The following is a 27,981-nucleotide window of genomic DNA, read 5'->3' as shown; positions in this document are numbered from 1 at the left end:
ATCGAAGGATAACTGAAAACAAGTACAGCACTTGTTATGTTGCGAAGGTTATATCGATATTCGTAAAAATGGGTCGCAGAATACGATCGACAACAGAACGCTAGTGTTCCTTGATATATTAGTCTAATGTCCAACATTGAGTTTCAGGATACTACGTTGAATCGTTGTAATTTTATTAGTAGTCGAATACAATTTGTGCATCGATCAGTGAGCAGTGCGGCAATTTTTGCGTGTGTATCGTACCTGGAAACGATCGTGAGCAAGACGGTAGAGGGGTTACGTCCGTATGTTATACCCATGTTGGTCGTTTCGAAGCGTGGTTACATTGTTGACTTTCTATCGTAAAGTCAGGAATCGTTGCTGCCTCTACGTTCGCGTGTAGTAACGAGGAAACGGAGCAGAACAACGGAATTAGTCCCGTAACAATTCACCTGGTTTTTTCACTCGTCGGAGAATGTTGCATTGACAATCGATTGACAATCGATCGACAAGCGATCAGTCGAATGTCGATCGATGCTAACCTAGGATTTTATCGCGGCATATCTCGCAGGGACTCTTTATTTTCAAATTATTTCGAATTGAGTCGATCGTGCGAACGTGCATGTGTAGTGCGACGAATTGTGTATTGGCTACGATTTATGGAAGTATTCGAGAGCAATATACTCGTCGGGAGATTACGTCCGTGAGTGTGATCACAGCTGATCGTTCCTGATAGTGAGTGACTTTACTGATCGGCGAGAGAACCTGTTTAGATTCCAACGTGTCGTGCACGAGTCGAGGCGAGGAAAAAGTGAACTTCTACGCGGTCTTTATTTTTGCACACGTCGTGTAATTTATTTACAATATTCGAAGGTGAGCGGTATGACTCACGTTATTCAACTGTTTTCGAAATTTTAAATCAGCGTGATATTCGCACAACGCACATTCGAATATTTCTAACTTGAAGATAAGCTACCTTAGTTATCAAAGCTTTTAATCGTATAGGAAGAAGCAGTTAAAGATCCCACTTTATATTTTATATACTTTGTCGAGGAGTCGATACATTTTCAATTACCTGCATACCATACGCCAACGATTTTCTTTGATAAAAAATGAAGATTGAGCAAGCTTCGATGACATCGCTTTTTCAGTGAGATTTTAGATATGTATATACTACGTATTAATGTCAATCATCCGCGACACAAGCATCGCGTGGTACGCGACATTCAAACTACGTTACTTCTATTGGATTTTCCGTGTTGATTAATGTGTATACCCGCATTTTGTGCATTACAAATGACTGTGACGTTGAGACGATCGGCCACCTGGTTTCGCGAGTGTCATCATTACGAACAACAATAAAAGTCACGCGTTGGCCTGACACGTGACATTCGATCGACAATTGGCGGGCGTGTAACGACTCGCTACCACGATGCTACCGAAAAAAGACGGCCATCCTGAGCCGTACGCTCTGGAGGATATGATATCCGATCTTCAAGCGCGACGAAATTCCCTAGATCAGGAGGACCTCGAGGATCCGGTAGAGCTTCTAAAAAAACGCGATAAAGACCTTGTATTAGCCGCAGAATTGGGAAAAGCGCTTTTAGAAAGGAACCAGGAATTAACCAGACAGAGTGAAGCACTCACTGAGGAGTACTCTTCAAAATTAGAGGTAAGCTTTTATTTGAAGTTGATCGGTTATGTTTTTGGGTTTCTAGCCCCTCATTCTAGTTACTTCATTACTGTATCATGAAGTTATCACATTATTATAACACTAGATATACTTCGTTGTTAATTTCGTTGTTAGGAAACGATATTCACTTAAATCTCGTTAATTTACCAACTGCAAAACGAATTGTTATATTGTATATGATATTACCAATGAGAATAAAGAAATTGTTGCGAAAATTACGAGAGATTCCTTTCTTATATGTATGATACATTTCCATTGCGTCTCATGGAAGGAATTTTGTGTAATAAACAGCACAAGTTTTTTAACTACTATATATCAATTTGTGTTGTGAGAGATAAAGAAAGTTTCTTATAATTGGGTACGATCAAGGTAGTCTGTTTAATCAAGAAAAAAGAAAATATAAGACGATAAAATCGTTGCCTCGCGATAGGTTCGTTTATATCGAAATCAATGTTATAGCTGAAAGTGATATGGCATAACAGTTCGTCGGAAGATTAACGGCACCGATTCGCATTGCGTAAGGGAAGGTTTTATTAGATTAATCGTGGAGGAGTGGTTTGCCTCTAGAGTTCTCATACAGACCGGTTACACACCGTTTCATTACACTGAAAGCTCGCATTAAGGGAGTCGCCGTATCATCTCGTATTAATAGAATAAAAAAAGCCTCTAACTGATCTATGAATAGTGTAGGTAGAGCTATAGGATGACTGTATGCCAACACGCGCGTGAATCGTTGAAAAAAAAACCTAATCAACTAGCTGTCCTTAGTCTAGGTCATTCTAAAATACGGTTATCTTTTCACAATTATTCTTATCATAAAAGCTTTAACGCGTTTATTTTGTACGTTTCAGATCAGAAACTGCGTGTATTTTTACGATATGTTCATGATATCGCTTTGATCGCACCAGTAAAGCAAAAATCATGACGTTAAAAAAGAAAACTTCCATAATAAATAACAAAGCATATATACGCACGTAAGCATAAGTACGTAAAGTTTTACAATATGGCAGTAGATCTTGCTTGTTAGCATACAGGATGTTTATGCTATTAATTACTCAGTACTTTTCCTGTAGTTGGTAGATTTATGAGAAACGTGGCGGAAAACAAATTTTCATTATTTTTTATGCGCGATATAATGACTTGGAGAATGAAGTACATATTTTTAGGATTTTATAACACTGTATATATATATATATATATATATATATATATATAAATAATAGTATTTTCTAACTGTACACGATAAATATGTATATATCTATATTTATCGTGTACAGTTAGAAAATACTATTGTTTTGGATCAAGTTTTGTCTTGTCATAAGAAATGGTAAAATTGTTTCTGTCATAAAAGGCGACCTCCAAGAATCACTTATAAAAGAAAACAAAATATTTGGGATTGTGATGATAAAAATTCGATCAGTAACGAACATTTTATATTCATTTGTTTTGAATGGCACTCGAATATTTCCCGAAAGAGTCAAGTGGATCGGTTAGGGTTGTTGGAGCGGCTGCCTCAAACGGTAGTTTATTAGCGAGCGATTCGCATTGCGTGTGCGCATTCTCCTGCTGGAAGTTTTCATGACTTCTGCCGACTTTTCACAAGAATGAATCGAAACAAGGAAAGAAAAGAAAGGAGAAAAACGAAAAATGAAAGTCGAGGTGCAGGCTCGCGAGCGGATAAAACGTTTCTCCGCGGATTTCGCCGGAATCGGGCCACGGGGCACGACTCTGAATTTCAAATGCACTTTTAACGAGTGCCGTGCCGCGATGGAGATTCGAGATCGTGGCGGACGATAAATTTATCTGCGAAAACTAATAGCAACGCTGACATTGAGCGCAGCGTCATTCGTTGATAAACTTCTCTCCGTCACGTGTGCCGATTTCATTTTTCACCTTGTCGCGTCGCTTTCGCGTTCGGTGCGACGCATTTGTACCGCGATCAACGTGTTACTTTTCTCTTTCGACTGCTTGATATTGCTGCGACCGACAGCTATATAGGAATAAATAAAAAAAAATGATTTTACACAGTTTACATCGCATCTCATAACTATAAAATCACACAAAAGCTTCCAATTTCTATTTAAAGTCTATAAAAGTTCGTTAACTGTACCTCTGGTTATTTTAGCTTTTGTATATCTCTACTATTTTACAGTGAAATATTCCATTTTCACAAAATTTGACACTGAAATACAAAGATCAATAATAACGTAATTGTTAGCGTTTTCTTTCTCGCGTCCTTCACGTTGTATTACATATTTTTATGTGTTATTTATATACTATATCTAATTATATTATATCCAATCTTATTGGAAAATAATTTGTCATTTTCTTCCTCAAAAATTATATATATATATATTATAAATATTTTATATTATAAATATTTTATAAGTTTAACTGTTGAGTTTTACATGTTACTAATAAGATTAATATCGTGTTCTATTTTACACTTGGTGCCTACAGAATAAGAATCCAAAATTTTAAAACCGTTATATTCGACTAACAGTATATTATACATCAAATTGTCGGGAATACCAGAATAAAATTTCCAGATTTTTCGCCGTTTTTATCGTTAATTTTGCTCGTTGCCGAGTCACTCTTATGTGTCACGTAACTTGCAACTTGTGAAAATGTTATTAACAGCGCTCTGTTAAACGATGCTCGAGCAATCAGAATTTAAGGGAAAATCACGGAATCACTTATTTGAAGCAGCGGAAAACACGCTAATCGCAATAATCACGAATCTTCCTGTACAGTATTTGTAATTCTACCTAACTGTTAGAGCATTCAACGCGATTTTAGATATACATATACAATGGCTTTCCATGTATGTTTTTGTATGGAAGTCTCACGCGAGATCATTACTACAAGTGGAATTTATATGCATTCGTAATATCGTCCTACAGCTTGGAAAGCGTAAAATTGAGATGTTCGAACCACGTAACTATATAAATCTTTTTCATTAAAATTATGTATTCCGCGAAAAGTTATCGGGAGGCTGTGAATATACAATGCATGCATAGAAAAAGAAACTGTTTATAGTTATATAAACTATGCACATATATGCATATATGTAGGAAATAAAATGTCCGTTGACACTATCACATTGGTGTCACGTGTAAGTCGATCGATTATGTAAAATTTAGAAATTTGAAATTTTTTAAGAAAAGACGCCGGCTACTGGTTAAAGTCATTAGTATATTTATGCGGACGTCAAGATGTTGGTATAATGAACATAAATAACGAATAAATTTACATTCGGATTAACTTATTGCGTAATTATTACTGGAAATAAAATTCTGACATTTGGTTGGTATTTTTTGTGTCTCAAAGTACAAGAAACGTATCTTTAAATTTTATATTATAGGAAAAGAGAGAAATAAAATTTTGCACGATACAGTTATTGGATTTACGCCACTGCATTTGCTATAATATTTGTTATAATAATCAATCTCTACTTAACTTCAATCTTTATTTATTATAATCATAAAAACACGAATTTGTATACTATTGTGTTAACGTTCAATCGTAGATATTGGTTTTATTCTAAAAGATACAGAGTAGCTTGTCCGCATGTTGCGATGGCATGTAACTTGCCGACTTGGAGTAGGCAGTCGTACGGTGGTGGACAGAAAGCCACGAAAGCGTGGAAACAAGTCACTTAGGTCTTAGGCAACGTAACGTCAAAGACAATGCCCGGCACCACGGTCTGCCTGCCCGCGTACCCGCTTCTTCGTCTATCTTTCCGCGTTTTGCCTGTCACCGTATTTTTGACCTCCGGAGAACACGCTATGAGCACGCTCCCGTGTTTCTCTTTTGTCTTTGGTTACAATGCTAGTTACTCATGGTGCTTGGCTCACGCTTATAAACTGGGATTCAGTTCACTGGGTTACTTCAAACTTCGTCTGTTTGAGACTCGAAACTTTCGATCATTTGTCGAATATCGAAAAGATATTTTGCAAGGTGGTGGAATTAATGTACAGAGCGATTCAACACGATGGAAGTTGGTTTCGCCGGAATGCGTATTTCTTGGAGAATTTCTATCGAATGTTATATTTCTTTCTGCTCTGGCTTTCATTCCATTTCGCTGGAAGGAAAAATTCTGGCGAGCGAAAGACAAAACACGCGAACATTACGATTACTTGGGCGTTCGCGATTCTTTTTATATTGCAGCGTGATGCATTCCAGAAATAATTGTGCTTTCTTTCGAACGGATCTACGTGTCTTCCGCCTTGCTACCGGATATAATTATGGCTTGCGTCATAGCGATCGGCGAAGATGCATGGAATCGTCAAAGAAGCGACACATTCGAGATATTTTATCGGTAGTGCATCGTCACTTTGGTCGATAAATATACAAAGCTAGAACAGTATCGCGTCAAAGATATCGTCATCGATTGTATCGCGTCGTTAATACCCGCGTTATTGCCTGCCTATTCTTACTTCGTTATGTTCACGTGCGATTCACGTGAATGGATTATTTCTGAAATGAACGATACCGGAGTACATTCTTATCCGGTATCGTTAAGAAAATATCCATGAACGCGTCGGTTCTCTCCTTTTTCCTCCGGTTTTTGTTCGATTTACTCCGCGCTGCTTTCAACAATTTCACTTTCACGATGGCCTTCTCGTTCATAAACGACGCACGACTATGCGTGAACTTGTCTAAATACACGTTGGTACAAGGTGTGCGTGTGAACTGCAAGAAGGGCTCGCATGAACCAGCCACGACGAGTCTTTGATCGAATGGTTACAATGTTTCGTTTCCGGTTACTTTAATTAAACCCGTTCATGTTACTTTTACAAGTTCGCGTATTCGGCGTTATCGCACATGTGGTGTATGCTTAAAATGTTACGTAAAGCCTCTAGAAAGCATTTTAACAACGACCGATCGACGGTTTCCCCGACCAATCCACCTCCAACTCGTCCGCCAGCTGTTTTTCTGATTCCATTGTATCGTGGTTTGTTATACCCTCGCATGAATTATGCAGAATCGAGTGGCAACTAAACGGTTGTTCGATCGTGTGTTATCCTTTTCGGACGATCGGTCGATGGCATCGACGCGTTGCGAAATATCCGATTATTTAATAATGATGCTTTCCGAACGTTCAATGGTAATCCTTTCGTGGCCAAACAACGAAAAATAGTATGGTAATCGAAGGAAAAGAATTTTAATAGCGAAAACGGACAATGGATTTATGCGTATAGGCGTTGAAACGGAGCTACTCACAATTAGTCATGGAAGAGTTTTGAAATTATGAAATTCAAATGTCGTTAATTTATCGGCGATTGAACTTTAAAAGACATCGGTTAGGAATTGATGTTTCTATCATTAGGAATTTGACCTGTGTTTTTACAATAGTTAACGAGACAAAGGACAGTGAGTTCCGTTTAAAGATTCTAATTAATATTCGCGTGGCATAATCTTGTAATGCACGCTTGCTTCATTTACAACTACGAATGATGTGTAATGGTGTAGCGTTAATATTCAATGAAATATTATTATTCGGAAATAATTATTCTTTATACACAATAACGAGACGCTATTTCGGTTTTGTGTTTTAAAAAATTGTTAAATTTAATTCTATAGTTCCATATCTATGCTGGAGTAACTATGAAAATGAGTTAAATTAGAGTTTAGTTTGTTGAATGGTATAATTTTATTAATGTAAATCTTTTGAAAGATATTCAAATTAAATATTGATTAGCTCTAGCCTTTTTATAACATGAAATTATCAGGAAATTATAAAGAAGTGCTATGTTTTAAAAATAAGCAAGATAAAATCGAACGAAGAACACAATACCGCAGCATAGTATTTCAGAGTTAAAAGGGAAGCAATGCGTGTAAGGATCTTTAAGAACTGTACTGTCGCTGTTCGATCTCCGGATCACAAGATTTCTCGATATTATACTTCGTTAGAGACTAATGAGAGTATGAATTGAACGCAATTGGATGATTATCGGGAGAAGTAGAACCGTTCGTAGGAACACTTTACACACGGAAAGGTATCAAAAATGTTCGTTATACAATAACGGAAAGCTATTCGTAATTTCAAATTTCGAAACAATTCAACAAAACTGGAAAGTGTATTTTAAAAAGAAACAACGGACCTAACAGTTTTAAAAAAACTTCGTTAAATTATCTTATTAAATATATTACATGAAAGCTGCAATACTGCGAAACATTCGTCACATGTCTAATAACAGAGAGCTATTTCAAATTGTCTATTTAAAGAAAATTCAGAGTAGCTGAAACGCTTATTTAAAAAAGAGGGCGATGAACCTAAGAGGCTCCAAGGACTTCGGTATCACCGATCCAAATTTACCGAGCTTTTGATGCACTGTTAACAGATGCCGAAAGAAGAAGTGGGTTAAAGTAGCAATGAGATCGAGCCGCTATGTTTGCCTCTCGTTATTGTATAATTGGTAGTCTGAAAGCGGCGGTAGAATAATCGCGGCACCGTGTCGGCAATAAAAAGCGGCACTTACACGGTTGGCACAGCCGAGATCTAGAAAGCCGAGATTCCACGGGCTCCTCGCAGCCGGTGACCTGGGAATTTCGAGCGCGTGAATTACGCGATCTGCCCATTTGCTCGTGGCGCGATTCTGTCTATTAAAAATTCATTAACCTCGCGATAATTAACCGCGGGATACGCACCATCATTCTGCTAACCATTGGCGTATCCCCATTATCGTTCGTATCAGCAATTTGTTATCCCAGTGTTCTTCTTTTCACGTTAATGATACGCAGAGAATAAACAGTTGGACAAAGTGTTGGTATAGCATTGGCAGATGTCGTGAGAACGAAACGAGTATTTCGTAACAATGTTGTTCAACTGTTACTCAATTTGTCTAGGTTCTCGATCGTTGGCAGAAATTATTAAGTTGACGGCAACGTAATCCTGCACTGGTAAACGTTACAAATAATTCAATCGTAAATCGTAACGCAATTAGCTTTATTGTTTTACGATTCGATGAGAGATTTCAATGGTTCATTATACAATTCCTTAGGAATCCTTGTGAGAAAGTGCGAATGCAATTCAGGTTGGCCCGCGCCTATGATGCGAAGTTTCTGTCGGACCACTATTATGCCGCTAATATTTGTAGGAAAGTGCATCGTGAGATCGCGGTTAGGCGATTATAAGGGGATCCAGCGTTGCTACGCCTTTCCCTCTAAATATTTATCGTATTTACTTCCACAGCTTGACGTATTTTCCTTTGTCGAGCGCGTCAGATACGAAACAATATTCGCCGCTTTTTAGAATCGCTTTCTCAGGTACATTAATACGGTTACCTGTGTTATCTTAATATGGTATTTGGATTCCCGGGGCGGCTCTTTGTCGAAATGACCTGTGGAAAATTCTTTTTCCACAAAGGGATACATTTTCTGAGTTATACGAATTTGGTGAGCAGATCATGGACTACCTGCTCTTTCGTTTCCAAACATTCGATGCAGAGGTAACTAAAGAAGTCATTGAGAATATTAGCAACAGAATTCCAAGATTCAACCGAGCATTCAATCGACGCAAAAGTGTGATTTCAAAAGGCGGATACAGTTTTCACGAAGAAGAAGAAGAATGAATATCTGTGCGTGTTACAATGATGTGTTCCCAGACCCAGGCAGGACTAATTGCCATAGAACGAGCAGTCGCTTTTGCGACGGTGTGATTCGAAGTCTAGGAGAATGCGAAGCAGACCGGAAGTCCGCGAAAAAGCAAACCGTTATTTCAAAGGAACGTTCTACCCTCTTTCCTCGGCTTGTTTACCTACCAACGCATTAAAGGGAACACGAACCAAGCGACAACCTAGCAAACGAATCTAGAAAATTTCGCGAATTCGTTGCAAGCATCGGAAAATGCATACTCCTGGTCCCATGCGCGGAATTCGCGTTTTGCAACGAAGCAAACGTTCTTTAGCTCGAGTTTCCGGCCGTAGGTAAGAGCGTAACTGTATAGGGAAAGTTTTTAACAACACCACACGGAAACTCGAGTCAGAAGGGCACTCGTGTTTTCAACTGCTCGTTCTGAACGAGCGCCGGCGTGTGCCACAGGGCCGTCCCGAGGAAACGAGCAACTAGTCGAAACGATCAACTAGTAAAACAAGTATTTTCTCTTAAGAAACGATCACGAGCACCGTTCCAATCGGGTTAATCGTTACGACATTAAATCTTTGTTACGAACTCCAAGAGATTTCGTCGAAATACCATTAAGAAGGATGTCACGCGATCGTTAGATAAACGTTAGATGCCGTAAGCCTTGTACTAAGCCGCAGAATCTTACACTTTTTTGGCTCTTTTATTGTACAGAGTTGGTACTCTATCGCGAACGGATACGACTTATACCCGATGGATCATAAAGCCACGATATTATACTTTGTTGGGTACCAACGAGGATACAAATTGAACGGAATTGGTGTGCAAGAAAGGAAACAGTTCGTAGAGACACCCTACGGGTAGATGGAATTAAAAGAGCGGAAAGAAGAGACGGTGGAAAAAGTTCAGCGCTGTTTGTCACGAAACAGGCTAGTTAAGAGCTTCTGTACCGTTAGTCGGAAACTCCGATTGTTTGTTTTCAATTTTATTACACCTCGTTCGTTATCTTTCCCCATTGTTCTGCCAGTTTCTCGGCGGCTGGTGCTCGTAGAGGCCGGAGAACGAGCATCCTCGTACGGGCGAACATGCGTGGCTGCGAGCCTGTTCCACGAACGATTTACTTGCAAACGAGTCAAGATGCAGTGAAATTGATTTGACGGTGAACCTGTGCCGAGCCATTTCCAAATGTACCGTGACGCTTTAACAAGGTAACTACACGGTTCTGGAGATAGCTCGTGAAGATGGCTATACCTGCTTGATAGGTCGATGCTTTCTTCCCTAGGATGCAGGCGACTGGATTTTATGGATTTCCTGTTATTTCAGGTTTTGAGTTTTATCGATGTTCAGGATCATAGTCGTCGTTAACTAGGTCGGCGCGTAGGCTTCAGGTATATGGAACTGAAGTTTAGGGAAAGTAAATTCCACCTCGTGCCAATTTGAGAAATTCCAGTGTTTCATTCCAGTTGTTCTAGTTATGTTTTATATGTTTGAAGCTACGTATTTCTCAAGACCTCTATTTTGTAAGAAAACGTTACTCGTTCAATAAATTTTGAAAGAATTAATTAATTTGTATCGAGACGGGAAAAAGAGGAGGATCGAAGTTATATGAAAGATTTTGTAATAGTTCCATATTATGGTTTATTTGATTAAAAGGAAATTGTTAAATTATATTCATTGTTAACAAGTCGGAGTTAATCGGAGGAGACGACTCAATCTGTTACTCATTTGATTTTTTATTTCTTAGAAGCCAGTCTTTTTACATTGTTTCATTTCTATTAAAAACAAGTTATCGTATTTATATATGCAAGAATTAAAACCTACCTAAACAAAATTCATGTTTTTACTAACTTCTAACCTCGTAATTGTAAGAGTCTTCGATTAAGGCACGATCCGGTTAACACAATCGTGAAACCCGATGGATGCACTGCATTATTTTTAAACTTAAAAAGGCGAAGATAGAAATTCTTCTAAATGGTGCTGCGAAGTGGCACTTAATTATCGCACGGTGTCTCTGGTGAATCACCTTTTTTCCTTCCGTGATTATTCTACGCCAATTCAATTGTACACGGTCTACGCGAATTTTACGACGGGGAAAATTTCGTGGCTACGTGCTTGGATCGTCGCTTTTTCCTTCGCTCTCATAATACTCGTACGGCCATCGTGCGTGCATGAAGTGCGTGCGTGAAGTGCGTGCACTCTCACCTGTCGGTGTCGGATAACGATTTGAAACGGGAGATCGGGTACGCTCGTTTCTCGAGACGCGGTTTACCGCTTAAAGGACCATTGTAAAATAAAATATTAATTTTTCTTGATGGCAATATCGATCCGGCTCGTGACTGTTTCCTTATTTCCCACGATTTCAGTCGATGGCGCCGATAGATGAGTAGATCGCGTGCGAAAGAATTTTAGATCATTCACAGTTTCCACAGAGGAACACATTTTTTTCTCTCTTCGCTATTATTATCACATTGATTATTTCGTTTTATTTCAGCGGTCGATTGATTTACCTATGATCAAGTACTAATGCTACGTTAGAATCTAAGAAGCATCGGATGTCGTCTAGCATCTTCTTCTAGATGATATTTCACGCCATCGTCATCCTTCTATATCTCAAATTCAACGCGATCGTGGATCCCACTCAATTTAATAATTCCCATTATTTAATTAAACTAGCGTTTAATCGTTATCGCTATCGAAGTTGCCGTAAGATTTTAAGCTTCGATTGGTCGAGGCACACGTCATGCGACGAATCGGCCGAGTCGATAAGATAAAACGTTTGGCAAACACTCGAACTTAGTCGCATCGTGGCAGCCTTGATACATTTCGAAAGGTGCACGAACCGCAAACTTCTTGTTACTCAACATCGCTTTAATTGCTGGTGAGTCACATAAGTTTTGTAAACAATAATAGTAGCCATGAAACGATGGTAACTGTCGCTGACACGATTGCGACACCGGCCTCCTTTTGGTTTGTCGTAATCTGCCGCTAATCTCATTAATCGTGTACTTGGCTGGCTACTTTCGCAGATTCTACAGATAATCGGCAGCCTTGTTTTCTACTTAGTTACGCGACTTCCCCCTACGGAACGCGTGATTCCGCGTTCTCAAACGAGTTTCGATCATCGATCTGAATTACGCTAACGGAGCATACATACGCGTTCTTTATCAGCGTTTCGCGCAACTTCCACGGGAACGTTCATTTAGTACAATAATTACTTAATATCAGCCTCGATTTGCAGCGCAGATTGTTACTATGAATTCACTACCGTTCAAGATAACCATTAATAACGCATTGTGTTCGCGTTCCCGCACTGATCTCCTGATCTACTTTCTTTCTGTACAAAACGCAGTTTTCCTTAAAACCGAATCGATACAGAGATAGTCTTATCGCCTATAATTTCAACCAGTTTCTAGATATACCAGTTTCTAGTTTCTAGGTACGTTCTTAGCTTTCAGATACCTGCTCGCTGATAGTTGGAGCGAGATATATCGACACGAGACGAACGTAATCTTCCGAAACCATTCTGGCGGCACAGTTTTCTAGCTGGTTCCAACTTCCAGTGAAATCGCGAAATGTCTCGTTAAGACACGTAGCAGATTTTATTACGGTTCGTCGCAGTAGATTAAATATTCGATCGTGCAAACGGCTCTGAATCGTTCCACCTTGGAGCTGGCAACGACAACCAATCGCGGAATCGAGTTAAAGCTGTCGCTTACGTAAAACGATAACGCGATGTCGAAGTTGGTGAACCCGTTATTCGGTACATTGTGCGCGAAATTAAATAACACAACGAATCGAGCGTGTTAGATTATCGAATGTCGATGGAGTAATCGTGACGCTCGACGCATCGCACCTGGTTAGGTGTTCACGTGGCTCTAATTACACAACACGTTTACGTTCGAGAATATATCGGTTCGTTTCTTACCGCTGCGAGAAAATATCGTATAGTGTTATCAAATAATGTTCCTTGTCCGTTCGAATTCTGCTAGGAACTTAAGCAAGAACCTGATGGAAGAGCATCGAATAAGAACCTCGAGCAAAAACTTTGGAAATCAGAGGCAAATGCAATCGAACAAGAGTCACGCTTCGATCCAATTAGCTCTTTCCATGATGAAGCGATATTCTGACCGTAATAGGCCCGGAGAAATTACACAACGCTTTTACGCCGATCGCCACGGGTTTCCTTTGCTCTCGTCCACGTTAATGCTTATGGACGTATCCGGCTTTGCTGTTACCTGATCGCCATTGGTACATGAAAACCGCAAGGATCTCAAAGTCGAAATTTTTCATTGATTAAAGTTCGTTGTTAGAAGCGAAAATTATTCCTTATAGTGTTCAATGAATAGAGTCTAAAAATAGCAACTTTGAAATTAGAAAACTTTCCAAATTGATTAAAAGCTGAACAGTCAGTGATCTAACATCTTGCGAATGTAAAGTTGTGTGCAGAGTTCAGTGTAACTCTTGAACGAAGAGTAGCTTTTGAATTTGAAGTTTTTTAAATTCAAAATTGACATTCATTGGCTATACTAGAAAACATTTCTAGCAGCGTAAAACGAACTTTAGCCTTTTACTAGACGCAAGACTCATATGCATCTGTAAGAAACATATATTTAATTGGGTCACGTTATTCGATTGACAAACTCTATAAAAATTTCCGTAGAATAAACTGGTTACACCAGTACGCAAACTACATATATAAAATTGCATATAAATTGACAAATCATTCGTCGAATCTATAAGTAATTTTAATATACATATACATATCTTTAATATATATATCTACATTCTGTACATTCCGTTTCGACATAACAGGTCAAAACAGGTGACCATAGAGGTGAAAGGAATACGATAAATTCTTAAAACAATATATATGTACACACCATGGTCTAATATTATCTTTATGCTGTATACTTATAATTTTTAAAACGAATAAATAATATACTTAGTATCACTATATACATAGTATATTTAAAACTTTCAAAATGGTATATTTACCTACCTATACCATAATCTAGTTCTTTTTGTTACATTAATCCACCGTCTGGAGCAGGTCGCGCAATATGCGGATGGACTTTGGTTGTTGCAATAGTATACGATCATTGCCTGGCTCGTCACGGGCCATTGCCTCTCTATTACGAGCCTCCCTACTTCTCCTCCTTTTCCTTCTCTGAGAAGGTTCACCTCGCATAATCGTTTTCTTCTGAGGGAAAGTGAACGAGGAACGGTGCGGCGCAACGCCAAAAGCCGAGCCGAGGCGAGCGCAATGCGTCACCGCGAAGTGCAATGCCAATTAAAACGGCCATTATCGCGATCTTTTCGTTTCTTTTTTATTCCCGAACATTCGCTACACCCGCCAATCATGAAACACGTGCACCATTTCTTTTGATAAACTGTGACTTATACCTGTGGCATGCGCCAGGAAACCCGTTAGATAATACTTATTCGATTAGCTGTGCACGAGTCAAGACCTGTTTATCGGCAACCGTTTATTTATAAAAGCGGTTTATGGAAAAGTGTAATGAATGTATCGAGTGAAAAAGTGGTGTAAGTGACAAGATATTTTTTTTAGAAAAATTGTGGGTCAAGTCGAACTCTGCTAGAGAAATATGTATGCTTTGGAATATTTAAATATATTACTACGTGTCGCGACCTCCTTTTATATTAGCCAAGCAACCAATGATCCTGTCTCTCCCTTATATAACAGAAAAAACAAATTGTAACAAGGTAAAGAGAAGATCCGAAAAATAAGTATTTCTTCGGAATATGATTGTATCTTAATATTTAATTACGGCGTTAAAAATGTTCAATTTGAGATTCTTTCGGGATCGCGACTTGACTGAATCCAGGCTATAGATACGCATAAATTTAATAAGACCGCGGATTTTTATGCATTTAAGTAAAATAGAGTAGAGTTAACCCTCGAACAATGCGATGGACACAGACACCCCGAGTAGTCGAAAATCCGCGTATAATTTCTGAGTCTCAAAAAACTTAACTGTGTATGTACGTACATGTACAATATAATAACCTGTTGTTGACTGAAAGCATGATTCTGCATATTACATATATGCGTTATTACTCTATTCTTATAATAAGATAAGTTGGAGGGAAGAAAATGTTATTAAAAAATTACGTAAATATAAGAGAGAGAAAATACGTACACATATCATTTGTTATATTATTTATAGATATATCGTATTTATACTGCATCGATTGGCATACGACTGATCTCACGACCGTGGCAATAATATGGGAACAGTCTGTTCGATCGTCTGTTAACAACAGCGATTCGCTTTTTTCTTCAACAGCTCTTCGTTAGCCGTCTAATTTGTTACAAAGTAACGTTTTACTACGCCGACTACATACATAGTATGCGTGTCATCCCGGAAACTTCTATAATATTGATCGAGAAAACAATCCGAGTATAAGCAAACTTTTCGCGTTGTTCGAGGATCAATTGTACTCTGCTTACATTAGATGAAACAATTTTTTGTTGAATCTCTACTTCTTTAGGTGCCTTCATAATTTTGCATGAAAATCCACAGTCTACTATTAAAGATTTAGAAATTCATGAGATAATCGTCCCCTGTATTTATCTCGTTTTTGGAAAAGACGCAGTTGTGCCGCTCTTCCATCGAGCAAATTATAGTATTCTCGAATAATATCGCAACATCGCGTCCTGAAAAGTGAACGAAGAGTAGTTCGCAGTTGAAGCTATTAAGACGTTTCTTTCCTTCTGCAATTAAGATGTGATTATAACACTGTGATTCGTTTCGTTTAGGGATTGCGTCGTAATTATGTCGCACAGTTTCTGTGATTACATTAGGTACTTCTTGTCTTTTATTTAACGGTACAGCGGATCCATGAAAGGCGGAATGAAGGATCCTTCGTCGCAGGAAATAAATTTGCGCGAAGGTTCTTAGTCGTGTGATTAAATTAGACGCGGCACGAAGATTAGAATTAGACTCGGCAACGAGGAAGGAAATACGCGGATTGCCACATATCGTAAAATACTCGTCATTTCGTTTTCGCAATTGGCGGATCGTTAGAGCTCGTTAATGAGAACGAATAGGCGTATACTTCAACTTTTAAAAGTTTTTGCTGTAGAAATTAGTCGAAGTGGAAATTGTAAGAAAGTCGCAAGGAAAAAAGTCGGATTTTATGGTATATGACTGCGTATACGGAGGAAAATGATGTTCGTTCCATATCAAAGAAGCAGGTATGCAATGTTCGTAGTCAGAGCGGTATCATGCGGTTGGACAGAGAAATGATAAATCGAAGATCCGCGTCCATACGTACCAGTCACTGTTCACTCCGCTTCCTTGTTTCGGTTACTTCCCTTTCTATCGGGCGGATGTCTGTTTCTTCGAGCAGAAAGTGACAGGAGCTCAGCCATTAAATTAGAAGTCCGATAAAGTGTGCCGGAAGATGTATTGCTGGTCACGGCTGTATAATTAGAATAATCTCCTTGTCGTGGATGGTTTTCCCTTTAACGGGAGGAAACGTTATTATGCATGTTTCGAGAAACAGAATTCATCGAGCGAGCTATATCGGTTGATGTAGTCATGAGGAATTGAAATTCAGATTTTTCGTTCGCCAAATCAGATTCCTTTAATCGATCGAACTGTCTAGTAGGATGAAGGATTCTCTTTAAGCTTGATATACGAGTATAGTACACGTATACAAGTTTTACATCCGCTTTACGTTTCAATCAATAGCATTTCCCAGATATTGAAAATATTTCGTAACAGACTTAACGTCTCTAATAGACAGAAACTTTTTTCAAATCCGTTGCGAATTAATTCTGTTTCTTGATGAAAGTATTTCGTTACATGTCATGATGTAGCAACGACCATTAACGACGACATTAGCTTCGATGTTGAAAGAGCACAGGAATGAACGAGTATGGAACATCGAACATGATTCGTGACTCAATCGATATTTGGACCTTTTCACGTTTTTACAATTGAATGTCGTCTGTAATTATGCACGTCGATTTGCTCATGAATACGTATGTGTAGTTTGTAATCGAACTGGGATCGAATATAATTGTAATCGAATTGGGGTCGAACTTTATTATAATCGAGCTTGATTTTAATTACAAGTAACAGATGCTTCGATCCATAAAAAGGATCACTAACGTTTGCTTATCGATGATTCATCCTATCCGATAGATAGCGAAACAGGTTGAGTCCGGTATGAATAGCAATGTTATCGTTATCTACGTTGCGAAGGATTGCACACGAATAAATTTCTGTTGAAAAGTGTAATTTGAATCGAATAGTTACATTCAAACACAAATCTTCGAATTGAAATCTCGATTTTCAAATTTACCTCCTAAAGTCCCCGACATTATCAAATTCCATTCTATATTAATTTTGTTTTATTACTATTGTCCCGTAATAACTTCTTTACTTTATCGATTTCTAAGACGTAGACAAGCGAGATGTACCGAAGCGAATGTTTACCCATGATACCAGACACGTGATCTTTCTTTAGATTACATACAGATTTTCCTAATTCAGAAATTTACATTTAAATCCAATTGATGTATGCTGAACTTTGAAATAGGACCAATTGTGAGTATTACAAAAACTCGAGAAGCTTAAATACAGTCCTGGGAGATCAAACGCGAGAAATCGCGCATTCCATGTGAACGCAAAGGTCGATGAGGTGTCAGAAATGATGTTTTCTGAAGTACACCGATGTGGGAGCTAGCTGGTAGCGTCATGGATAGCGAAACCACCGCAATCGGAGTAACAGTCGTGTTGGAGAACGGGTTGGAGATTCGTGACTCATGGATCTCCGCTAGTCGCCTTCGGCCATGTTATGTACCTTATGGAAAAAGCGTACACGCACGTTTCTTGTCTTTCCTGTATGCATCACACACGTGTTTGCCTTTCTGGTTTTTGTCCGTAGCCCCGTGTGTCTCGTCCCTTCTGCTGTATTCTCCACGTACACCTTCCTCGTTTTTTTCCCTCTCTTTGTGCACCCGAGAAGAGTTTAACCACCTTGAGGTGGATATAATCGGTAGGGCTTCAAATTAGCCGACGTTTAAGTTAAAATCGGCGAAGACAAAGGCTGTTCCGTAGCCTTTTTGATAAACGTATCGGCACAATAAAATGTCAGGCATTGTTAGTCTTTAATAGGCATTGTTGGAGAGGCATTGAAAGTGACGTGACTGCATTATGCTTTCTATAGAAATGTTTGAAATACTCGCGAAATTTCCAGATACCTCGGTCGTGTGAAATTGCGTTACTCGTTGAATTAATTTGTTGCTCAATTTCAAACAAATATCGAGGAAATGTTTCACAACCGTCGAAGCCACGTAACTTTAACCCGATTTTTCATTTTTCATATTATATCAGCACTTCATTTTTATAGATTCAACTCGTACACACGCGAGATATATAATTATTATTTCGCATCTTTTATTAATGCATAATTCTTACCTTTTCGTGAACTTGGTTTTGCCACTTGTAGATTTATATATATATATACTACATAATATATCGAGTTAAAAAAATCGCAATTTTCTCGTTCTCCTCGTGCTCTGTCTTTGTCTTTCTTCATTCAACTTAAACGTCGTTACGTACTTCGTAACAGTCTGTACGATACAACCTTACCTGAAAGGTAAAAGATACACGCGTATAAAGAAAACCCAGTACAAAGATAATAATCACGTATCCATTGATAATTCTTTATCCATTGGTTAATTTAATTTCAAACTCTTTCCGCTTTTCCCCTCTTTCTCTCGCCTTTTACGAGACACGTAATTACGATCCTAATAAAGGACATTAGTGTTAATTCGAGGATCGAATCGTTAGTGGTCGACGATTTTCGAACGATCGAGCGACCACGAGCCTTTGACTGCGTCGACGATCGGTCGATGAGTAACCACGGGAAACCAAGGCCGTACTTACCTTCTAGCTCGATAAACTCCGCCAACATCGAACCGTGTGATCGTTGTGTGCGGGCCTGTATTACAGCTGCTTTTTCATTCGGCACCTCGCAAATACATCGCAATTCGTACCGCAAAACTCTATATTAGCGTTGCGTGAACGCATTGGAATTAAAATTCTGGCGTTCCCCGTGAATCGAACGTTCCAAGCATTTGCCATTCGTTGGCTTTATTCTTGGACGAGCTTCACGATAACAGATGCGGGATCCAGCACGACCAATTATTTTCTAGCCTCGCGATTTCGTGATTTATAACTGCAGGGATCAGTCGTAATGTGCCGCGGCCAATTATACTTAATCGTTATCGAGTGGAATGTATTCATTCAAAAGCGATCGATAAATCAGACCACGCTTCATGATGATGAAAATACGTAGAATGATTTTGATTATAACGCTTAAGCGTTCAATTAAAAGAGGTAGATATAACTAGCTCATTACTTGATTCGTAATTGTCGAAGAAAGTCCAAAGCGAAGCTCAGACGTTTATAATTTACAAAGGAATTTTTTACGGATATAAATATACTGATTATAAATAAATTATGATGAAAATTATCGATATGTTAGAATTATTCGTGCCGAAGCGTTCGCGTGATGGTCGATTAGCGGAATGAATGAATTTTTCTGTCGTTTCCCGGAAACCGATTCAACGAATTAAAAAGAAAGAGTGTGTAATTAATTATAAACTAGATGATCTTGTTTGTAGTCTTCCTACACGCATTAATGAGAAACCATTGTCTCTCATTAATTCTTTAAGTACGTGTACATTTTCATAAATTGCCTCCTTCAAACGCAGAAAGATAGCAAAGATAAATGCAATATCAGACGAAGTCGTTAATAAATGATATCCGTACCTCAAATTCGATTCAAATTTTTGATATCGCTTTTGGCGATATTGACGACAATCGTGTTTAAAGGGTTAATCGCGGATAATAATAAATCGAAGAAGCAAGCGTGCATGTTTTCAATTTTAACGGATGATGAAACTCGTGTAGGAGCTTTGGCGTTCTTACGAAACACCCAAACATTATCCTTTCACCGGATCTTGTTAGGTCTTGAGGATCAGCGTCATCATTGAACCTGAGAGAAGTAGGCGAGCGTCGCGTCGACTCCGGTGAGTCACCGCGTGCCTTTTTAAAATTCGTCCAACGATGCCAAGTCGGTGAAACGAGGTGACAATTTCGAGAAAGGAGACTCGACGACAGAATCCTGTTTTTCGATATTCTAGTCAGGGACGTTTGCGGTAGCCTTCGTTCGTAGGTCGATCACGACGTTTCGAGGTCGAAGGTAACCAAGCGATTCAAGTTGCTGATTTTACAAACATCGTTGAGGTAGACCGCCGCTCTTTTCTCTGCAATTCGTTCTTAACACTTCTGTTTTTATTATTCAATAGCGCTGAGGCTTTCTTGCCACGACCGTTTGTTAGGAATATTTCTCACCGTTATTACATCGACCAGACTGCGTGAATAAACATCTACTTTCATGGATACCGAGAAAGTATAGTATTCTCCGTTCGGATATACTTTCGAAACTAAATATTCCGTTCGAGATCATATGAAACGCATACCGAAGATTTGAAGAAACATCGCGATAAAATCTCTAACTTATGAAAAGTATAGCTATAAAATATATTCTTTTGCGTTGTAACTTAATTTAATAGAAATATGGCAATAAATACACGCAATTAATTACAAACATATAGTCAAATAGTTAATATCTTTGAAAGTAATTTACTGAGTATGAATTACACAGGGCAAAATGTTAAATGCTACACGAACTGCAAAGAGTTAGTCGAAAAACTTCTGATGTTATCAAATATTGAAACATTAGATATCATCACTACCTTATGTTGACTAAAGATTATCACTATCGTGGTGAAATATTTGTACAGTTTTTCTATTAGATAAGAAACAGATCTTACATGCCATTTGCTATATTTATCTCATTTTTTAAAAAAGATGCATTTTATTCACCTATTTTTTCTCTCTATAAATTCTTCACATATGTATATAGCGAGATCATTTGTATATACAGACAAACACAGTCGAGTGTTTCGACACGTGCCGGGACGAAAAGTTTCGACATCGAAACACGCGACAGCCTGTTAATTGGCTTTCATCGATCTCGTATAATAGTCTTAACGTTCCCGCTGTTTGTTGTCACAGAGTCTGGAACAAGAGAGGCACCTGCTTCGTCGACGGTTAGAGGAAGCCAGGAGCGAGAACGAAGCGAGAACCTTGGAGCTGCAGGCGGACGTGGAGACATTGAGGAGTCAGCTAGAAGAACAAAATGAACGAGCTAGAAGAGCGGAACGGGACCAGGCGACGCTTGTCGCGGAGCTCACCGCGCAAAATACGAGGCTGGCCGATCAGCTGAGAGAAGCCGCGAAGCAGGAAGAGCAATTGCTCATCGAGGTCAAGGTGCTCAGGGAAAAGTGTGCCCTCAGAAGTACCACGCTCCAGGATCACGTCAGTAGCTTGGAGGTTCTCAGGGACGAGGTAAATTAGTAGTTTCCGAGAGTAGCGCATTCAGCCACGTTCAGGTTAGCCAAGTTATTTTCAATTTGATCGATCATTTGAAGCCTCAGTTCAAACAATTTGCTAGTGTGAATTTCTTGTTTACGTAACTTGAAATATTCTCGTCTAAACTTTGAGTCTTTATCAGCAAAGTTGCTTTAACTTCGAATCGTTTGAAGTCATTTTACTAATGGAAATATGTTATATTCTTAATCTATTCAACTTCCTATACATATTCTCGTCAGTACAGTCATCCATCTTCGAGTCATTCGTGTTGAGCGTAGTTTGAAATTCCTTGACTAACGCGATCCCGTTACTTGTGTCGAAATATCCTGTCAAGTTTCGAGTAAGATCGTGAAGGTTCCCTTAAATGTTTTTTAACTTGAAAAGAAGACAAGTTGCTAAACAACGTAATATGTTATGCCGCTTTGAAACGCAACGTTAGGTACACAACGTACGCAATTATTTTATTTATTCATATTGCCTTCGACATTTATCTAAAATCAGAATCTAAATCTAAAGTCAAGCGATGCAACATGTATGAACGTGAAACTAAACTCAATCGATTCAGGCAACGTGAATTCAACTAATTTGGCTAATGTGAATGAGGCTTCAGGGGGATTTCTCGAAACAGATCCGCGCTTCCGCAATCGAGTATTTTATTTCTCTTCTGTTTCACGCCATTATGGAATTGTCCTCGTAACTTCGGCAGATATTTGTGTCGAACGATTGTCTCGAGCGCAGTACCCGTTTGTTTTTGCTTACGATTGTTGGATAATCGTAGCTAGATCGTTCTGGGAATCCAGCTGGATGTTTACCGTTGCGACCGTGGTTAATGGATATTGTTCGGCGTTAGCAGCATTGAATATGTATGACCCCGGAGATATCAATGGGCTGTGTACGAGCGTCTAATAATTCGAGGCAGATCGCGGGAGGAAGTACGCGTAGCCGTGAGAAGTTCGCGCGGTACGCCAGTTCGAAGCAAACAGGTCGTGAGTCGTGACCCTCGACGATCGACTTAACTTGCCTCGTCCTTCGTACTGGCGCCCTTTGTTCTCTTCTTACGTGGAAGAAACTCGAATTTCAGGAAATACCCTTCACGCGCGAATTCCCTCCGAGTAATATACTCGTTACATTGTCTACAAGTTACGTCCACGTTATTGATTATGTCATGCTATCGGTTTATCGGCGAGAGATTGGAAAATGACTTCGTGAAAAGAAACTCGAAGCAATTTACGTGGAAATGAGCGAGAACAAAGGTGTCTTTGGAATAACTTAATCGTTTTAGGAATACTAGCACGTACTACTTTCGTTTAGTTCCTCCTTCGTCCAAACATAATTTCGGAAGATACGCTGAACATTTTTGTATATAAATATTTCTGAGTAGATGAAACTGTTTTACAGGTAGCTTGATTTAACATGTCCTAATTCTTTTGATCATGGAATTAAAAAAGCCGATGAGGACAAATCGATTCTTGCAAATTTAGAGATGATATGATACGTTTTCAAGAGAAATAAAATATGATCTGTAAATAAAGAAAAATAATTACATATTAATAAGAAATTAGTAGTCCATAGGTCAGATAATTAACCTGATTAATAGATTTCTCACGGATAACTAAAAAGTAATTACTTTCCTCTTTGTAAATTTTTCTCTAAAGATGTTAACCTGCCCTTGCTACAACTTAAAAAGCGTTCCTTGTATTAGGCAAACAGAACCGGTATTCCCTTTCACGTATCTATTACAAGGTCGAATAGAAAGAAAGGAGTAATGCGCAGTACCCAATATTATCGTTATTACGATACCAGCACCAAGCGTATCCAAAACCTATTTCGCTAATTAACATACTATCGAATCTCACTCTGGCAACGATTGTACGCACGTCTATATTCTACGTGCTAGTTTCTCCTTACGAAAGTACCGGAAGCACGCGCTCTCAGGCTGCATCACGTGTACGAAACATCATCATATCCGTGTACGGATACGCAAACGTAGGTAGTAGATCGTAGGAAGATCGGTAAGCTGATTGACACAGGCCGATATAGCGAAATCGTATAGAACATAAGCCACTTATGTTGAACGTGTTCCAGGTGCAGTTGGTGTCCGCACAAAGAACAGAATTAGAGAGGAGGTCCTTGGAGCTGAGGGAAGAGAGGGCGAGAGCAATGGCGGCTCTTGAAGAAGCCGAGGATAGAGCCGCGGCCTTGGAACGGCTCGGTCACGAGGCGGAACACCGAGCAAAACTAGCTGAACGTGAGAGGTGAGATACGACTTCTTAACTGGGTCCTTAACCGAAAGACATTCAATAAAGATTAATAAAGATAAATTAAAGGATAATGGCCAGAAAGCGCCTCTGTACCCCTTCGGGCATCTAACATCGTAATAGGACACTATACGTCGTTAACTTGTTATTCTCTTACAACCAACATCGTTTTGGTCCACAATGATAGTACAATATCTCCGCATAATGGTCAGTTATCTATCACCGTCTGTTAGAATCATAGGAGATTGTTCTTCTTAATCCTCGCAGCCCACGTATGTACAGCGGAGAGTTTTTTCATGGCGCGCATTGAAAGGGCAGAAATTAATACTTGTTCGTTTCAAATGCCTACGCGTGTTCGTTCCGCGAGGCGAGAACCGGAAAATAGAGGAAGGTTTTCCAGTCGCTTTAAGCGGTGATCGATTTTTCTCGAGCACGGTAATCGTGTTTGTTTATCTCTTTCGTTTGCTTGTAGAAACTTATAGAAACGCGAACGACGGTAACCACGTATCCGTAAACGTGAGAGCGAATGTCAGTTTGTTGGAACGAGTTGAGTTCGTTGGATCGAGTTTAGAGGAAGGATTTATCGTACGATTGACGTTGATCGTTTGATCGTACGAATCCACAGGGACGAGCTGGCGGCGACATTGGCAACTATCGAGGCGGAAAGGAGAGGCAGATCCGGCTCGATACAGAAACCACCGAGGTCCCTGCAGGCGGAGATGGAGTGCGAGGAGAGCGGAAGCTCGCTGGGTGATCAGGAGGATTTGCGTGCAGAGGTGGCGAGGGCGGTGAAGCGATTGAAGGAGCTGTGCGTCCATTTGAGACGAGGGGAGGACGACTCCGGTTTGCAGAGTGACTGCGACGAGTCTATGCTCGTGATCGTGAACAACACCACGGAAACGGAGGAGGCGGATACCAATGGACAGGAGACTCTTGCTAGTTCGGTAAGGGGTTCGCGTAACTCGCTCCTTTTGTTCCACCATTTCCGGTTTCCGGCTATGCGATATAGGGAACACGTGTCGGGCGCCCACGAACGTGCTCAGTTCACCGATTGGAACGCTTGGTTCGATCGTAGATAACAAATCGGCTGTGACTGGTACTTTTAAGAGAGATACGGCTATAAGTACACTATAGTTATAACGCTTCGACGTGGCTCGTGTTTGCAGAGTTTGTTTACACGGTTGCTTTCATATAGCCTGCACCGATAAGATTCTTCGTAATTTGCCGCACGACAGAGATATCTTTCCACGATCGATCCGAGTTTCAATGGCATTGTACTCGCAAGTAGTTCGCCATATGTTCTCTATACAAGCGTTCCTTCTGGTTTTTTACAGGCCAATTGTCCCGGTGCTTTGTTGGACTTGGTGGAGGAGGTATACAACTTGGCTCTTTCCGGAAGAGGGGCACCAGGAGAGCTCGGTTTAGCCGTGGAACTTCACAGGGTGCGCGAAGAGCTGGAGAACCTGAAGGACCAACACAAGCAAACGCAAGAGGAATTAAAGAGGCGCGGAGAGGCTTTGCTCGATACGACGAGCAAACTGAGTGTGAGCGAGGCCGAACTGCGCGGGGTTAAAGAGGAACGCGATAGAGCTCGGGACGATATGGAACATTCGCAGTTAACGAAGGACGAGATTTTGGCTCAGGCTTACAAAGTTCGAGACCAAGCTGTGGCTAGGAAAAACAGGGCGGAAGTGCAACTGGCCAAAACGAGGATAGACGTTCTTCAGGCTGACAGCCAGCTGATGGAGGCTATTCGACAGAAGGTCGAACTTAGTCAACAGCTGGAACAATGGCAAATGGATGTGCAGTTACTTCTGGATGAACATGTTCGAAGCAAACTGATGCCTGTAACGAACTCTATCACCGCCGCGAACTCTGAGAATTCAGAAATCGTGGCTCCGGCTAGGAAAAAGCGGAGCACCTCGTCGAGAAAGGTGTTCGGTCTGTTTTGACGAAAATGACTTTTCGCGTAGACTTCGCGTTGCGCGAAATGAAAGCCAAGAGACACCGGTGCACGGTGAGAGAAAAAGACTGCGCTCGAAGAAAGGTTTTTTACTTTTCGTTGTGCGGCCAGCGTATCAGGGACCACTCGCCCGCTCATCTACCCGTCACGTTTGGAGACAGACTGCTAACTCGAACCTTGAGCAGCAAACACGCCATAGAAGGCGCTTCGCGTACGTCGTTTTTTACGACAATTTGTATAGTTGTTAAGTTTACAGGGCAGCTCGTTTTTTACTAGCAAGATCAGGAAATCGAGTCTCGATCATGGGACGTTTATCTTGCTTGGAGTAGATTTTCTGGCGTGGCTAGGTTTTTCCTAAACGTTCTTGACAATAGATTCATCACTGCTATTATTATTATTATTTTCTTCTTTTTTTAATGTCGAACAGTATATCACAGTTACGTGTTCGAATGCAAGACAACGAAAGAAAGTTTCTTCTTTTCAGATGTCTATGTGATTCATCGAGAAAAGAAGGAAAGTGTCAATCGGCAGACTTAAGCGATTACTTGGTATACAGTGAAGCGCGAACGTTTCTTTTCCCTCCGGGCGAATATCTCGTCATTCCCATAATCATGGAACAACTCGTTACCGAACGATCTCTAGCGGCGTCTACTCGTAAAGATCTCCGGACTCGCGGTACAAACTTATCATTATTCTGAGCGATGCGTTTAAGCGAAACTATAGCCAGCTCCCTCGTTCTCCTTTCTCTTTATTGGACGAAATGCGACGAGGCGACCTAAAGAGGATCGATCTTTTTCAACCCGTGGCTGTAAATATATTATATGAAACGTTTCTGATAACGTAAGACAAATGAGTTTTACGTTGACTTTTACGAGAGCGAAATTTCTTTTGGACGTTGATTGCGATGATACGGATTTATGTAATATACATTATCGTTATTACGATAAATTTTAACTGAATTTATGGCGCTATCGTCGTTACATTAGTGACAAGAATACCTTATAGGAACAAAAATTAAATCAAATAGGGAAGGAGAAATAAAAAATTAAATCCAAAAGTTAGGAGAGGATTTTAATGGCTTATATTTATGCTATTTTTTAAATGTTCATTAACCGTTTGAGTCTCAGGGGTTATTGAAAAAAAAGAAAACTCTCGAACAGTGCGATAGCAGTTGTTTTAATCGATTGCGAAGAGAACCAAACGGCACGATAGCGCTCGTCATATTTGTTACTTTATGAATTATCTCTATATTATTATATATGCGTGTTATTAGTTTATAAACATTCCAAGTATTGTTCCATGAAAATTATTAAGAAGATAACAATGAAATACAAAATATCGTCAATCGTCCGTAGCGTCCAAATGTACTGGGACTTTTGACATAAAATCTAAACAGTGTGATCGCGCTGCTTGAGACTCAAACGGTTAATAACGTCCGTCCGTCCATCTGTCCAAATGGATCAGGAAATTAAGTAGTACGAATCGAAAATTGTATACAAAGAAAAGAAAGACATTGTTAGGGCTAGTGGCGAATGTCGATCGACCAAGCTATAACCCTGCGAACCTTTTACACAACGGCAGTGCAATATCATGCTAGAGAAATTTTTTCACACGCGTTTGCGCCGGTCAACCGCGACGATGTTCCTCGACATTCTTTCTCTCCATTTCAGTCTGAACGCTTAGCTTTAATTAAACGATCGGTATTAAGTAACAACGAAGCGGTTGCACGCGGTTCGTTTAACGCGGCCGCGCAGCGTTTGTGCTGGCGTTCGCGCGCGCAGTAATCTTCTTTGTAAATTAGTAATCGATGAAGTCGAAACGTACTCGTCGATATTTTACGATAGCTATACGATTCCACCTGATCTAAACAATTGTGACAACGTATTTATTTAATAAAAATCTGTTTTACGGATCTGTCGTATCTTCAAATAATAATCGCGTTAGGTTCGTTAAAACACATATTCTAAATCCTAGGGTTTTCGACGAAAATTGACTTTTATTTTCGTAAGTAACAATTGCGGA

The 27,981-nt window shown here is 39.7% G+C and overlaps 1 protein-coding gene across 1 annotated transcript; it reads left to right on the top strand.

Moving 5' to 3' along the window:
* The first annotated feature begins 8 nt into the window (after window positions 1–8).
* Window positions 9–27,871, top strand: LOC100650109 (bicaudal D-related protein homolog). The gene is made up of 5 exons (XM_003393820.4): window positions 9–1,651; window positions 21,382–21,714; window positions 23,824–23,993; window positions 24,622–24,940; window positions 25,331–27,871. The coding sequence occupies exons 1-5, from the start codon at window positions 1,412–1,414 to the stop codon at window positions 25,946–25,948; spliced, it is 1,680 nt and encodes a 559-aa protein (XP_003393868.2). The 5' UTR covers window positions 9–1,411; the 3' UTR covers window positions 25,949–27,871.
* Window positions 27,872–27,981: the final 110 nt, after the last annotated feature.

This window comes from Bombus terrestris, chromosome 2 (genome assembly GCF_910591885.1).
Source record: "Bombus terrestris chromosome 2, iyBomTerr1.2, whole genome shotgun sequence".
Lineage (NCBI taxonomy): Eukaryota > Metazoa > Arthropoda > Insecta > Hymenoptera > Apidae > Bombus > Bombus terrestris.
The sequence above is the reverse complement of the archived record's forward strand: the minus strand, read 5'-3'. Positions and strand labels throughout refer to the sequence as shown.